This window comes from Protopterus annectens, chromosome 12.part0 (genome assembly GCF_019279795.1).
Source record: "Protopterus annectens isolate FY-2018-M chromosome 12.part0, PAN1.0, whole genome shotgun sequence".
Lineage (NCBI taxonomy): Eukaryota > Metazoa > Chordata > Ceratodontiformes > Protopteridae > Protopterus > Protopterus annectens.
This window is the reverse complement of record NC_056746.1, coordinates 1,139,269,359-1,139,286,135: the sequence shown is the minus strand read 5'-3', so window position 1 is coordinate 1,139,286,135 and position 16,777 is coordinate 1,139,269,359. Positions and strand designations below refer to the sequence as shown.

General features: G+C 46.0%; 1 protein-coding gene across 1 annotated transcript in view; it reads left to right on the top strand.

Annotated features, from left to right (window-relative positions):
* The window catches only part of RBM39 (RNA binding motif protein 39), a 1,247,463-nt gene that overhangs the window by 147,218 nt on the left and 1,083,468 nt on the right, over positions 1-16,777 (top strand). Inside the window, exon 2 of the mRNA XM_044090163.1 lies at positions 16,238-16,302. Within this exon, the coding sequence (XP_043946098.1) occupies positions 16,252-16,302 (51 nt within the window). The 5' untranslated portion in view covers positions 16,238-16,251. The remainder of the gene's footprint in view (positions 1-16,237; positions 16,303-16,777) is intronic.

Genomic DNA, 16,777 nt, shown 5'->3' with positions numbered 1-16,777 from the left:
AGAAGGTTAGACTGTGCCAGGTTAGTTTTGGGAAGCGTTGTAATTATAAAATGCCGCCGGATGCTCCGGCGCCGCTTCGCCAAAAGCGCAAGGACAAAGCAGCAAAGCCTAGAGTGGAAGAACCGACAGTCCCAGACGTCTGTTCTTTAGAAGGCTCAGTGGAGCCGGAGGTTCTGCCAGGAGTTTCTTTGGAGTCTCAGGAGAGACTTTACTGTTACAGGATGTATCCTCTCAGGAAGTAGGCCAGGCTGAGGGGCTTCTCAGGTGGCTGTTCTTCCCTCTCTTCCTAAGGTGGTTAGAGCCTCCCCTTCTGTTTCCAAGGCTTCCTTGAGAGGCAGGCCAAGTTTAGCTTCAGTGGGGGTTTCTCCTAGTGCTTCAGGGTCTTTACCTAAGAAACATATGCTTAAAATGGCAGAGGATTTGATTACTATAATTAGAGGTTCTATGCCCCCTCCTGATAAGAGGCCTAGGGTGGAACCTGAGTTTGAGAGTTTTGAGCAATGTTCGAGGCTTCTGAGTCTTCGGCTGAAGACTTGCAGGAGTATCCTCCTTATTCTGATTCTGATGTGGATGATTCTACTCCTTCAGCTTCTCCTCCTGAGGATTTTTCATTTTCAGAGACTCTGCATTCCATGAGGGAGCATTTTAAATGGGAAGGTCAAGATTTCTCTGATTCCAGAAAGAGGCTTAGGGAATTCTTGTTTTACCCCAGCATAGGCCTTTAGCTATACCTCCTGTTCTGAATGTGGTGGAAGATGTTTTTGCAGAGGCTTCCTGATTCCTGATTCTCTGCCTCCTGCCCCAGTTAAACCGGATAGGTACTATAGGGTGCCTGAAGCTCATAAGTATCTTTTTAAGAGTCCTAGGGCAGACCCGGAAACTGTCTCTCAGGGGCCTAAAGGTGTGAAGGCCTCTGTTGTTAAAAATCCTGTTCCTCCTGATAAAGAGGCAAGGGCTTTGGATAGATGGGGAAAGAAAGTGTATACTTCTTCCACTTTAGCCATGAGGGCGTTGAATTGTCAGTTTCACATGTTAAAATATCAGAATTATCTCCTTTCACAATTGAAATCTAAGGTGGATGCTCTGGCAGAAGGTACTGAGTGTAAAGAGTTGCAGGATTTAGTTCATGTGTCTGAACAGGTGGGTAAACATTCCTTGCAGTGTGGTTTTGATGCTGTGCAGGCCTCCTCGAGGGTGGCTGCCACTGGTTCTGTTCTTCAGGCACGCCTGGTTGAGAGATCAGAATTTAGCTGAGCATGTTAAAACAAGGATTTTGGATGCTCCTTTACAGTCTGATGTGTTGTTTGGTTCGCCTGTGGAAGCAGTTTTAAAAAAAATGGAGGACAAGGCTAAGTCTATGCAGACTGTTAAGGATTTTTTGCAGGTGCAGCCTCCGAAGTTTAGTAGAAATTGGCCTACTAAGGGATGGACTTATCCTGCTTATGATTCCCAGTCTAGGGGTAGGTCTAGACGTGGTAGGGGCAGAGCTCAAGGTTCTTTTAGGCCTAGGACAGGGAGTTCCCCTGCTCAGACTTCTGGTGAGGGCAGGGGTCAGTCCTTTCGTAAGCAGACCCAATGGACCTGCCTTTTCAGCTGCCAGTACATTCTCGCCTGCCAGCACCTTTGGGAGGAAGGCTGTCTCTTTTCAAAGAAAATTGGGATTTAATTACCCAAGACAGATGGGTTCTGGATATCATTCACCACGGTTACAGGTTTTATTTCCATACCTTGCCTCCTTTCAAAGGCATGCCGGACATTCCTCCTCTACAAAGAACAGAGGCTCACAAGCAAATTTCTCTGTTGCTCGAAATAGGGGCCATTCAGCCAGTTCCTGTGCCAGAAAGGGGCCTAGGATTTTATTCTCGCCTGTTCCTAGTACCAAAGAAGGGGAACACGTGGAGACCAATTTTGGATTTATCTATCCTCAACACTTATCTGGACATTCCCAAGTTCAAAATGTTGACGTTACAACAGCTTTTACCTCTGCTGGGCAAAGATCACTGGATGGTAACTTTAGATCTCAAGGAAGCTTACCTTCATGTGCCTATAAGACTTAAGTTGCAGGAAGTATCTGCGTTTTCGAGCTGGAAATTCTCATTATCAGTTCTCTGCATTGCCCTTTGGCTTATCTACTGCGCCCAGAGTATTCACAAAGGTTCTGGCTCCAGTGATAGCTTACTTCAGGCTAAAAGGAATTCAAATCTATCCTTACTTGGACGACTGCCTGATTCTGGCTCAAGAAAAGGAAGACCTTCTACAGCATTTGGAATATGTCATAGCAGTGCTAAGATGCCTAGGGTATTCTGTGAACGAAATAAAGTCCAGTCTAGTACCCTCTCAAGACATGTGCTTTCTGGGTGTGAGACTGAATACAGCAGCCCAGATGGCCTTTTTAACCCCGGACAAACAAAAGAATCTTTCCAGTTACTTCCATCAACTATCTCTTCAGTCCGGGCTGACTGCAAGGACAGTCCTTCAAGCCTTAGGGTTCATGGCATCTTGTATTCTGGTGCTTCCCAATGCCAAACTGCATATGAGGAAGCTGCAATGGTATCTCAAAAATGTATGGACACAGCACTGCCAGGATTTGGACACTGTCATTCAAATAATACCTTGCATTCAAAAGGAATTTTTGTGGTGGGCTCAGGAATGTCACCTAAACAAGGGACTCTCTGTGACCCGCCAGAGGCGAGTCAGATTCTAACGACAGATGCCTCAGACATTGCTTGGGGAGCTCATCTAACTGGAAAGTGGATACAAGACAAGTGGCCTGCCAGACTACAGCATCTACATATCAACATGAAAGAGATGTTAGCAGTCCAGTTTGCATTAATGGCTTTCAAGGAGTTACTTCTTCCAGGACAGGTGTTGATTCTAACAGACAACACAACTGTCATGTGGTACATCAACAAACAAGGGGGAACACATTCTTACCCATTGTGCAGGCATGCAATGATTTTATGGGAGACTGCGCTCAGCTTGCAACTAACTCTTCAGGCAAGGTTTCTGCCGGGAGCACAGAACTCCTTAGCAGATGTGTTAAGCAGACAAATCATGGATCCCCACGAGTGGAAACTGGATCTTCATGTATTTCAAACATTGACAGTGTCATGGGGAACTCCAGACATCTGTTCGCTTCTCCACTAAACCACCAGCTGCCAAAGTTTTGCACAAAGAGGTTTCATCACACAGCTTGGAAAGTGGATGCTCTTTCTTTCAGTTGGAAAAATCTTCATGTGTATGCTTTTCCACCTCTGCCTCTTCTCCCAAAGGTGCTTCTAAAGGTCAGACAAGACAAGCCAAGGATGATTTTAATAGCTCCAGATTGGCCTCGGCAGCACTGGTACCCATTACTGAGGAGTCTGGTAAGGAAGCCTCCATGGCCTTTACCCTTGATTCCACACCTGTTGTCTCAGAGGGACGGTCACCTGCTCAATGTCAAGCTTCACTCTCTTCATCTAACAGCCTGGCATATTCTGTTTTGAAAGACAGCAGGTCTCAACTTCCTCAACAAGTTTTAAATGTGATTATGGAAGCCAGAAGACCTAGTACAAGGAAAGTGTACGAGAAAAATGGAAGAGATTTTCATTTTGGAGTGCAGCAAACAATTTGGAGATTTCTGAGCCTAATTTGAGTGTGGCTCTTCAATATCTTACTGAGTTATTGGACAAAGGTTTGTCTTTCTCTTCCATTAAGATTCATGCTGCAGCAATTTCAGCTCACTATGATTGTGACCCACCATTGTTTTCGCATCCTTTGTTCAAGCAATTTCTTAGAGGGGCAAAGAATATAAGACCCCACGAGAGCTCCTACTCCTGCTTGGGATCTCAATTTTGTGTTGGAGAAACTTACTCTACAACCTTTTGAGCCTCAAGGCTACTGCTGAATTGAAATACTTGTCATGGAAGACTGCTTTTTGTTGGCCATTACTTCTGCAAGAAGGGTTTCTGAGTTGCAGGCCCTTATGGCGGTAGAGCCTTTTTTGATTTTTCATAAGGACAGGGTATCTTTACGTACTAATCCTTCCTTTATGCCTAAGGTGGTTTCTAGTGTGGCTTTAAACCAAACTATTCATTTGCCTACTTTTTATGCAGATCCCCAAAATAAAGGGTAAAAGATTTTGCACACTTTAGATGTACACAGGCAATTGCGTTATTTGAGCAGGACTAAGGATTTTAGGCAGTCTCAGCAGTTGTTTGTTTCTTTTGCTTTGAGTTCGCAGGGCAAGCCTGTGTCAAAACAAACTATTTCTAGGTGGATTGGGTTTTGCATTGCATTTTGTTATTCCCATCATGGCAAGGAGATTCCAGCTGGGATTAGGCCTCATTCCACTAGGGCTACTGCCACTTCAACAGCATTTCTAAGGGGTGGCAACTAAGGATATTTTGGAGGCAGCTACTTGGAGTTCAGTGCATACTTTCTCTAAGCATTATCACCTTCCTCTCTACTCTAAGTCTAGGGCTGGTTTTGCCACAGCTATTTTGCAAGGCATGTTGTCAGTTCCTGCTTCCTTATGATTTGCCAGCCTCCCTTACCTCTGCTTTGGGATTCTACCCAATAGTTAGGACTGCAGCAATGTGGAATGAAGAACATAGTACAGTTTTGTACCTACCATAAATGTAGATGTTCGAGGATCCACATTGCTGCAGTCCAATTTACCTCCCTCCTTCCCTCTGTGTTTAGGGGTGGTTGTGTAGGTGAGGTTATATTCTGGTAATTTTGTATATATTGTACATATTTTTGGTGCAGGTATGTTTGGAGTTTTTGGTTTTGGCCTTATCTTTTCAGGGTCGTCTGACATCTGGGGCAAGAAAAGACTGAGGATATGACGTCGGTCATGCGCATTAGTACCCTGACGTACTGACGTCAGTCTAATGCGCCCTGACCGACGTCAGCCATATACTTTGGTATTCGGGCCGACTGGACAGCGGACTACCCAATAGTTAGGACTGCAGCAATGTGGATCCTCGAACATCTACATTTATGGTAGGTACAAAACTGTACTTTTCTGATGTTAGGTAGTCAAATCTTACCTTCATTTTTACATATGGGTTCGGAGCCGATCCTCTGCTCCGACTCTGCCGATTTACAAGCTCAAAGACTTCTGGTTGGCTCGTGGCTAAGCAGGTATCCCATGGTGCACCAGTGCAAGCCCCAGATCTCGTTTGCCACGTTGACTAGTTCGGATGTGCTTCTCTTGGCTCTGGCCAAGTCCTTTTCAATTCTTTACATTCATAGTGGATATTGCATATTTAGTGTTGTTTAGTGTTCTTATAGGCCTTTGCCTAAGTTGTCCTTGTAGACTTTTTCTCACTGTAGTAGTTTTAGTATCCTGTGTGCCAGTTAGGTGCCATTGTGCTTTTTTGCCTAGGTAGAGCATTTGTTTTGGCGTTTTTATGCTCTTGATCAACAGAGGCTCCTGTTGATTTATTTGTACTGCTCAGACCTTTTTTTGTCGCTGTTGACTGTTAACTTGTCTGTGGCGGGGATCCGCTAAGGTGGTATTTGTAGGATTGCTGTTGCAAATTTTTCCTGTGTGATTAAACCTGTGTGTGTCTGTGTTAAATACTTGGTCTGTTTAAGTTAGAAGACCTAGTTTATCTTACACTGGGCTAGGCCCGTTTAACTTCGAGGACCTAGTCCTCGTGTAACTCTTCTGCACGGCTAGGCCCATTTTAGTTAGAGGACCTAGTCCTCATTTATTCTCTCTCTTCCTATCGCTCCTCTGGTTTTGCGTGTGTGGCTGCAATGTCTAAGGAATAGCAAGGAGCATAAACACTCTGGGTTCAAAAAATGCATGAAATGCTCCCAGAAAATGTCATTAATGGATGGCCACAGTAGCCGTGTCTACTGCTTGGGAGCCATTCATTTGCAGGAATCATGCTTGTTCTGTCATGCTTTCTCTCCTAGAGTGTTGCATGAGAGAAAGAACAAGCTGATACTCAAGGGTCTTCTGAAACCAACCTTTGAGGAAGCTTTATCTAGTTCGTCAGCTTCTTCCAAGTCTACAAAATCTAGATCTGATTCCAAACTGAAAGCTTCTAAAAGGTTTTCTCCGGCACCAGCTGATGTCTCTGAGCTACCTTCCAAATTACTAACATCTACCTCCTCGACTCCTCATTCTTCGGAGCCGAAGGAGAGCACCATGGTATCAGAGTCTGTCACAGGTGCTTCAGTGCCGACTTCTGAACCTTTGGAAATAGCAGTTGACTCTACTGTTCGGAACCGGTCTGTAGAATCCCAACCGGTCTCCTTGCTAATCAAGTCTCCAGTGCCTCCTATGTCGAGATTCCCTACTTTATCGTCCAGATCTTCCAGGAGCCTTTCGGAAGTAGATGTGGAGAGGGTAGTACTGAGACTCCTGAAGTCGTCAGCTCTGCCTAAATTTTTGTTGGCTCTGACCCAGTCGGTTCTGGAGCCACTCGATCCAGTTTTGCCCTCATCTGTTATTCCTCCTCCGAGCCTTGTTGGCCTTTCGGAGTCTGAGCGCTTGTTACCAGCGGAGGAACCCTTGGTTCCAGCTCCCCTTGCTGCTGCATTGGAGCAGAGTTCAGCTCTGACATGCTCTGCCAGGCGTGTCCAGGGAACTGAAGCTCTTCTGTCGGCGCTGATGGGGGAGAGTTTGAATCTATCTTCGGTTCAGAGCCTTCCCCTCTGCTTCCACCAGGGTGAGCTCGCACCCTGCATCTATCTCGGAGCCGATGACTCTGGCACCAGCCTTTTTCTCTTCGGAGCGGGGGAGGTCAGCTTTTGAGGAGTATGCTGTCTCAATCTACAGCCCCTGCCAGTGGTACAAGCACTCTTCCCCCCAGGGCACCCACTTCAGTATCAGTACCTACTCTCTCCAGAGGCAGCAGAGAACCGAGGCCTCAGGAGCCACCGGCTGGTGGTCCCCACTCTTCAGAGGCCTACCCCGAATGTCCCTTTGAGGAGCCCTCCCAGGAAGAGAGGTATGCAAGAGGAAGCATATTGTCTCCCAGGATGAGTCTCTGTCTCTGACACCGACCTCGAGGAGTCTGAACGGTCCCCCAAGTCATCTGATGATGTCTCCTTTGTGGACATCCTGGAGATCCGTAGAGAGAGGTGCGACTGGCCCACTGTCAACCCTTCTGATGAGTCTGTGTACTTGAAGGCTTTCGGGTCTCATCCCTCTGCCTCTTGGGTGTCTCCACCTTTCGACGAACTAATGGATCTGGTTAGTTGGAAGGTGTGGGATACACCTAATGCCATGGAGCCAGTCCCCAGGAGACCAAATAAGTTTGTTTGCCCCTCCTGGAAAAGAGTTCTGGTCTAAGGGCGTTCCCCTAGATGCCATGGTGGTGACTGCCACGACGAAGGATTTGGCGGAGACTTCTTTCTCTGTTCATCCGCCAAACAAGGAGTCTCGACAGATGGACAGATTTGGGAAGTGTGCATTTATTTCAGCGGCATTTACACTTAGATCTCTGAACTATCTTACTCACTTCACGAGGTTGCAGAGGGATCTCCTCAAGGCGTTGGGAGATTCCATACAGGGTGCTTGCCCTGAGGGAGTCCCTGATGAGATCTCCGCTCAGTTGTCCACCCTAAATTCTGTAGTTAACTCCTCCATGCGGCTTATCTCACATGCGGCTGATTGAGCGAGCAGAGCAGCGGGTTCAGGAGTTGCCCTTAGGTGCCACTCCTGGATGCACCTGTGTAATTTTGCGGAGCCGTTCAAGTCCACCTTCACCAACGCCCTGTTTGATGGTTCCTGTTTGGTCCCAAGGTGAAAGACACTCACTAGGTGTGAGCAGGAAGGAAGGACTCTCTCTGCTGTGGGAGTCTGTTTTACTGTTCCCTCTCGACCATACCCCAAAGGTCAAAGGGGAGGTAAAATGTGGTTCAAAAAGTCCCAGAGGGTCTTTCCAGACACAGAGTGAATCCTCCTTCAGAGGCAGAGGAGGAGGAAATGGTAGACGTCGCCCTAGAGGCAGGGGCGGTCTGCAATACCACAAGGCCATGATTCCTTTTGAGGGCAGCCTTATCAGTGCTCCTGATGTGGGGCCCGACTGCATTTCTCTGGGGCTGGTCGGGGGTTGCATCTTTGTATTTAGAAGCTTGGCTAAATATCACCCAAGACAAGTGGGTACAAAGAGTTGTTACCAGAGGCTATATCATACCCTTTTCCCTTCCACCGTTTGTTCCCAAAAAGATCCCACATGTTCCATCCAATCACAGGGATCAAGCAACTGTGGAGATCAACAAGTTGCTCATAAAAAGAGTCATCCAGCCCGTCCCGGCAGACCAGACAGGATCCGGAACTTACTCCAGGTTCTTTAGTTGCAAAACGAACCGGAGACTGGAGGCCAATTTTGGACCTCAGCAGATTAAACGAGTCCGTGAAGGACAAGTTTCTGATGGTCACACTGCAGTCGATACTCCCGTTGCTAGGGAAAGGCTATTGGATGTGCTCTCTGGATCTCAGACACACCTACTACCATATAAAAATGGACAAGGCGTCAAGGAGTTACCTGTGCTTACGGCTGGGAACCAGTCATTAGTTTCGTGCTCTGCCCTTTAGTCTCACCACAGCCCCCAGGGTGTTCACCAAATGCATGGCAGTAGTGACAGCTCACTTGATACATCAGGGATTCCAGGTGTTTCCATATTTGGATGACTGGCTCCTGACCGCCCCCACCAGGCATCTACTCATCCAAAACAGGGAAGCCACCATTCAACTTTGTGCTCAACTAGGGATCTCCATAAACTGGGAAAAATCTGCATTACTGCCCTCACAATCTGTGATTTTTTTATAGGCGCAGAGGTGGACACAGTGGATATGACAGTCTCCCCGCTGAAAGAGCACAAAACCTCATCTGACAAGTTCAGAGTTGTCATCCGCTTCGGAACATCAAAGCAAAATGGGTTCAACTTCTCTGTATGATGGCCTCAACCATTCTGTTAATACCTTTAGCCAGGTTGCTCATGGGAATCCTCCAATGGCTCCTGTCTTCCCAGTGGTCATTCCAATATCTACCGCTGAGTCACCCTATCCTGCTGACAGAATCATGCAAAAAGGACTTTCATTGGTGGATAGCCCCCAACCAATTGCTCACGGGAGCTCCCTTTGTTCCTGCCCAACCCATTGCCACTGTAAACATGGATGCCTCCTAGGTCGGGTGGGGGGGGGGCATTATCTTGGCAGGACTGTCCACGGCACATGGCAAGAACACAAGGCTCATCTGCATATCAGTGTTCTGGAGATGAGGGCGGTGCTTCTGGCGTTGCAAGCACTTCAGGACCTTCTTCCTCCAGAGACGATTGAGATACAGTCGGACAACATGTTGGTTGTGTGGTATATCAACAAATAGGGAGGTACCAGATCTTACCCACTCTGTCGAGAGGCCATGCGAGTTTGGGAATGGGCGATTTCTTCCCAGCGCTTTCTGGTGGCAATGCACATTCCGGGGACAACCAGCGTGATAGCCGACAAGCTAAGCCGGGCAATCTTACTGCCTCACGAATGGTCTCTGAAAAGGGAAATAGTGGAACAGATTTTCCGGAGATGGGGACAGCCTTGCTGCGACCATTTTGCTAGGCCAGTCATTGCCAAGTGCAGCAGCTATTTTTCCCTGATTCCCCCTCCAGGGGAAACGCCCAGAGACTCTGTGGTCCACGATTGGTCCCACGGGACTTCTATATACCTTTCCTCCGTTCCCCCTTATCCTCAAAGTGATTCAGAAAGCCAATCGGCTGGGAAGCAAGTTGATCCTCATTGCTTCTTACTGGCCTCGTCAGGTCTGGTTCTCCTTCCTCGAGCCTCTTCTGGACGATCCTTGGATTCTGGACCCATTTCCAGATTTATTGACCCACATGTCGGGTTTGCTACATCCCGCTCTCCACACACACAAATTGACAGCATGGCTGCTCCAGTTCCATCTCTAGTCAGGCTTTATGATTCTTCCTCAGTGTCACATATTCTCTTATCCTTGCATAAACCCTCAACCAGAAGGCTGTATGACAGTGAATGGAAAAGGTTTTCTATTTGGGCACAGAAAATGAACATGGATCCTTACACCGCTCCTATTCCCGTGATTCTGGAATTCCTTTCGGAGCTTTTTCAGCAGGGATCTGCCATGGTCACCATCAAAGTACAGTTGGAGGCAATCTAGCATTTTTATTTAGGGTCCCCAAATGCCAATCTTGTGTCTCATAAGCTGTGCAAGACTTTCTTGAGAGGGGCCACTTTACTGAGACCATCATTACAAGAACCTGTGGCCTATTGGGACTTAAATTTTGTGTTGTCCAAGTTGACATCCCCTCCCTTTGAACCTTCTCACTCGTCATCTTTAAAATATTTGTCTTGGAAGACTGTGTTTTTAGTAGCTATTACGTCAGCCAGACGTGTATCTGAGCTACAAGCCCTGTCTTTTAAGCCACCTTATTTAATCTTTCATAAAAACTGGGTATCTTTACGTACCAATCCTTCGTTTGTTCTAATGCCACCTTAAATCAGTCCATTAAGCTTCCAGTTTTCTTTCCCAATCACTGTAATGCAGCTAAATATTGTTTCCACCAGCTGGATGTTCATACAGAGCTGTGTCTTTTATTTGCAACGGACCAAAGAATTTCGGAAATCAGACCAGTTATTTCTTTTTTCCGACTCCAGATTGGGCTTACCAGTTTCTAAGGTGACATTGTCTAATTGGATTTCTACTTGCATAGACTTCATCTACAATTCAGAGGGCAGACCTTTACCCCACAGGATCAAGGCTCATTCTACCAGGTCTCTGTCTACCTCTGCAGCCTTTCAAGCCAGGGTACCACTTGATCATATTTGTGCAGCAGCTACGTGGGCTACCCCTCACACCTTTATTTACACATAAGTTGTATTTGGCATCCAGGGGTGGAGCATCCTTTGGCTCCCCAGTGCTAAAGAGTATTTTCCAATGAGCCACCCAAGGATAAGGCACTAGGGACGTTGTCCCATATGTAAAAATAAAGGTGAGATTGAACTACCTAACTTAAAGATGTTATGTACTCACCATAACGTTCCATGTTGGTAGTCCATCTCGCCCTTCATTTTTACCAACCTGCCCTCCTGCCCCCATCCTGGAAGATCTGGAGGTAATTTGATTGTCTTGGTTGGTGACCCTTTAGTATTGATTTGTTGGTTAGGGGTTTTTCTGTTTCTGGTGAGCAGCGAACAAGATGTGGGGATTGCACTGGTGCACTATGGGATACCTGCTTAGCCACGAGCCAACCAGAAGTCTTCGAGCTTGTAAATCGGCCGAGTCGGAGCAGAGGATTAGCTCCAAACCCATATGTAAAAATGAAGGGTGAGATGGACTACCAACATGGAAAGTTATGGTGAGTACATAACTTCTTTTTTTCTCTGATGACCAGGATTTTCCCTTATCTACCTGTGAGGAGTCTGATGCAGAGGACTCCATTCCCTCTCCCCTCCAGAGGATTTCTCTTTTGGTGAAACCTTGCATACTCTTAGGGAGCATTTCCGCTGGGAAAGCTAGGATTACTCTGACTCTAAAAAGAGGCTTAGGGAATTCGTACTCCTGCCTCAACAAAGGCCTTCAGCTATTCCTCCTGTACTGTACATTGTAGATTATGCCTTCTCAAAATCTAGCCTGGCCCCTGACTCTTTACCTCCTGCTCCCAGAAAACCTGATAAGTATTATAGGATACCTGACTCTCACAAGTTCTTTAAAAATTTTACTGCGGATCCTGAGACCATTTCACAGGGAGCCAGGGGCATTAAGGCTACTACTGCCAAAAACCCTACCCCCTCTGATAGAGATTCCAGGGCACTGGATGGGGTAAGAAGGCATACACTTCTGCAACTTTGGCCATTAGGGCCTTAAATAGCTAGTTTTGTATGTTAAAGTATCAGCAGCATATTATTGGATTGCTTAAACAGAAAATGATGATTTCTGACTGTGCTGAAAATAAAGAATTAAAGGATTTAATGCATTCTGCTGAACAAGCTGGAAAACATACTTTGCAGTGTGATTTTGATTCATTAGAGGCATCTTGCAGGGCTGCTGTCACTGGGTCTGTACTGAAAAGGCATGCTTGGCTTAAGGAGGAATCTTTGCTAGATCATGTTAAAGCTAAATTACTGGATGCTCCCTTAAATCAAGACCGCCTGTTTGGCAACAAAGCAGTAGTAGTACTTAAAAAGTTGGAGAAAAAAGCTAAATCTATGCAAACTGTAAAAGATTTCCTGCAAGTACAGCCTCCCAGATTTAGTAGGCATTGGCCCTCTAAGAATTGGTCCTTTCTTGCCTCTTCCAGGCCTTCAGTCCAAACCCAGAACCAGCAGAACACCCAGGCTTCAGTCCCAAGGTACTCAAAGGACTAAGCAGTCGGCGGCTCCTACTTCCAAAGCAGGGAGAAGTAAGACTCCCCCTTCTGGTAAACTGTCTCAATGACTTAACTTTAAACCTTCCAAGCCCTGCTCAACTGACTGTTCCTTTAGGGGGAAAGATAGCCCTGCATGCAAAAAATTGGGAACTCATTTCCCGGGACATATGGGTTTTAAATAGTTTCCCCAAGGATACCGATTTGACTTCCACTCCTTACCAACCCCAGTTGGTTGGCCAGACCTACCCCCAAATCAGTGGGCAGAGGCTCAAAAGCAAGTTCTCTCTCTTTTAAGCATCAGGGCTGTTTAACCTGTCCCAGAAAAAGAATGGGGACAAGGTTTTTACTCAAGACTTTTCCTGGTACCCAGAAAAGACTATTTCCTGGCTTCCTATCCTGGACCTGTCTATCCTAAACACATTTTTGGTAATCCCAAAATTCAAGATGCTAACTCTTCAGTTGCTTCCCATGCTAGGCAAAAATGCCTGGTTGGCAACACTGGATTTAAAGAAAGCATACTTGCACATCCCAGTAAAGGAATCTTGCTGAAGATAACTACGCTTCAGAGCAGGCTACATGCACTATCAGTTCTCTGCAATGCCCTTTGGCTTATCTACAGCGCCCAGGGTATTGACGAAGTGCCTAGCTCCAGTCATTGCATTTTGCAGGCAAAGAAATATTCAGATATACCCATACCTGGACGATTGTATAATTCAGGCAGAAAGCCAGGGCATACTATTAAATCATCTGGCATTTGTAAAGAAATTGCTAACTTCTCTGGGGTACACCATAAACGAAAGGAAATCACATCTTGTACCCTGCCAACAAATTATATTCCTGGGAGCAAGCTTGAATACAACTTCCCAGATGGCCTACCTCACGCCAGAGAAAAGTTCATTTGACAGACTACTTCAGACTACTGGCCAGAAAGACCCAGCTATCTGCAAGGAAAATACTGCAAGCCCTGGGGTTCATGGCTTCTTGCATTCTACTAATTCCATATGCAAGACTGCATATGGGGAAACTCCAATGGTATCTAAAAAACTTAAGGTGTCAACATTCTCAGGATCTAGAATCCATGATTCCTATCGTACCTTGTCTAAAGATAGTCCCTTTGGACAGAGGCCTGCCACCAAAACTAGGGACTGCCATTTACTCTACCCCCTGCCACCCAAACCCTAACAGACTCATCAGACTATGCATGGGGGGCTCACTTGCCAGGGCAATGCATTCTTGGCAAATGGAACCCAAGTCAAATGCACCTGCATATCAATCAAAAAGAAATGTTAGCTGTAGAAAATGCTCTGACAGCCTTCAAGGACCACATTCTTCCAGGACAATTATTGGTAAAGACTGTGACAACACCACTGTTATGTGGTACATAAACAAGCAGGGGGGAACCCACTCATACTCTCTCTGCGGAGTAGCCATGGCTCTGTGGAACACATCCTTGAGCTACCAAGTGCATCTACAGGCTCAATTCCTGCCAGGAAAGCTAAATACACTGGCAGATGACCTAAGCAGAAATCTCTTGGGCGCACACGAGTGGAAACTGGAACCAAAGATATTACCCATGTTGAGAAACAAATAGGAGGGCCCAGCGATAGACCTGTTTGCCTGCCCTCAAAACTACCAATTGGACAAATTCTGCACAAGGACTCCCCACAAACAAGCTTGGAAAGTGAATGCCCTGTCCTTCACCTGGAAAAACCTAACCGTTTATGCCTTTCCCCCTCTGCCTCTCCAAAGTGCTACAAAAGATCAAGTAGGACAAAACAAGGACAATACTGATTGAACCAGACTGGCCAGGCCAACACTGGTACCCCCTCTTGCGCAGTAACACTGCTGGCTCCATGGCACCTGCCTCAGAGCCCTGCCGTCCCAGCAGGGGGGCCAGATTCTGCACCCACAGCTTCAAGCCCTGAACCTTGCAGCCTGGCTAATTACATGATCTCTGTTAACATCCCTCAGTAAGCAAGTGATGGATGTCATTCTTGAGGCAAGGAGGCGTAGTACTAGAAATTCCTATGCTGAAAAATGGAAAAGATTCTATTCTTGGAGCCAAACTCAGGGGATGGGCGCACTGGTGACCAATTTACCTCGTATTCTTTAATACTTAACTGAGATGCTTCACAAGGGCCTTTCCTTTTCTTCCATCAAAATTCATGCCTTAGCCATTTCAGCATATTACAATACGGAGCCATCCCTCTTCTCACCCATTGCTGAAGCAATTCCTCAGAGGGGCCAAAAACCTAAGACCATCCAGGAGAGCCCCTACTCCAGCCTGGGACCTTTAACTTTGTACTGGAAAAGCTCACTTAACCCCCCTTTGAGTCAGCTGCAAAAGCAGAGTTGAAATTCCTTTCTTGGAAAACAGCCTTCCTTTTAGCCATCACTTCTGCAAGAAGGGTGTCTGAATTACAGGCCCTCATGGCAGAGGAGCCTTTCATCATCTTTCATGCGGACAGGGTGTCCCTCAGGACCAATCCCTCCTTTTATGCCCAAGGGGGTATCCAATGTGGCCCTTAATCAGTCCCTTCATTTGTCAACCTTCTTTTCTAATCCACAGAACAAAGGGTAATGAATTTTGCACTCCTTGGACGTGCTCAGACAACTTAGATTTTACCTGGACAGGACTAAGCCTCTCCGGAAATCTGAACAGCTGTTGGTTACATTTGCTGCAGGGGCAGAGGGGAAGGCCTTGTCAAAGCAAACCATTTCTAGGTAGATACGCCATTGCATTCATTTCTGCTGTAAGCACCATGGAAAACCTACCCCACAAGGAGGATAAGACCACATTCAGCCAGGGCTGCATCTACCTCTACAGCCTTTATCAGAGGTGTCTCTACCCGGGACATGCTAGAGGCTGCTACCTGGAGTTCTGTACATACCTTCACCAAGCATTACCACTTGCCAATTGTTTCTAAATCCAGAGCTGGCTTTGCCACTGCAGTCTTGCAGGGCCTTATCGCTGGTCCTAATGCTATCTAATTACCTCCTCCCATCCTTAGCTTTGGGAATCTACCCAAATGTGATGACTGCAACAGTGAAACACTAAGAACATAGTACAGTTGTTTACACTTACCATAAATGTAGATGTTCGAGTGTATTCACTGTTGCAGTCCTGGTTACCCTCCCTCCAGCCCCCTGACTTCTCTTGACTTTTACCTTTCCTCCTTGTTTGGCATATATTGTATTTGCTTTTGCTGGGGGTGTTCCATACCATATAATTGCTTCCTGTTGTGGGGGCACCTGATATCTGGGGCAAGAAAAACTGATGTAATGGCGTCTGCTGCATGTTTTATACCCCTGACGTCATGGAAGATGCGACAGCATCTGACACACAAATCCGAAGACTCTGGTGTTCAGGACTGCTGAGGGCTACCTGCAGGCAGATAACCCAAATGTGATGACTGCAACAGTGAATACACTCAACATCTACATTTATGGTAAGCGTACAGAACTGTACTATGTAGAGTGGGTAGTAAATTCACAGAACAATGTGTAATGGACATTTGCAACTGGTGTACTGTAGCTTCATGAAGTCCAGATTTCTAGGCATTTCAGTGGTTGTCTCATTATGAATTATTTTGCACTCGTTTCCAATTTTTTGATCATCTTGAGCAAAACCCAAGGGGAGGCAACCTAGTTTTTATGATGGGGCAGTTTTTGATGTGTATTTGTCCCTTGCACTCAGTTATATTTTGGAGCCCTTTCTTGATTGCCAGTCCAGCATCTGTATGGCTTTTACCTCCAGGGACTGTAACCCCACAAGAGAGTCTAGCCTGGTAATAACCACATATTTGCGTACTTAAAATGTATGTCTAAGTTTGGGTATCTTGCATTTGTAAGTTATCTTATTTGTCTGAGTTGTGCTTAATGTACTTTCTTTTAGTGCTGGCCAAAAAAATGGCTGACGACATCGATATTGAAGCAATGCTGGAAGCCCCTTATAGGAAGGTAAGTAAATGTACAAATCTGTTCATTATGTAACATAAGATAAGTGTTAGGTTTTTTGATGAAACTACTGCTGAGTTACAGACAAACATCCCTGGAACCCTCTCATAGATAATATATTGTTGGAGATGAATTACTTGTGGTTCACAAAGTATTAATTACTGTTTATGTAATTATTTTGTGCAGTAGTTTCAATTCAGAGTGAATAAATGCCCATCTATCTCTTTTTGTAGACTTGCCTAACGATATCTCACCTCTACTCCCATGAATTCACCTTTGATTCCAGTGTGAACTGTCAATCATAAGGTAGTAATTGCGTGACGTATCGCTGTACTGTGATCCCCTAGGTAAAAAGCAGAACTAAGAAATGCCAGGAGCCTGTTTGGTATACTAAGATGAGTACATTTCAGGAAAATTGCTGGGGTCCAAGAATATTCATTTTGCTAGTCAATGACATGAGTATCTACATTGTGGATGG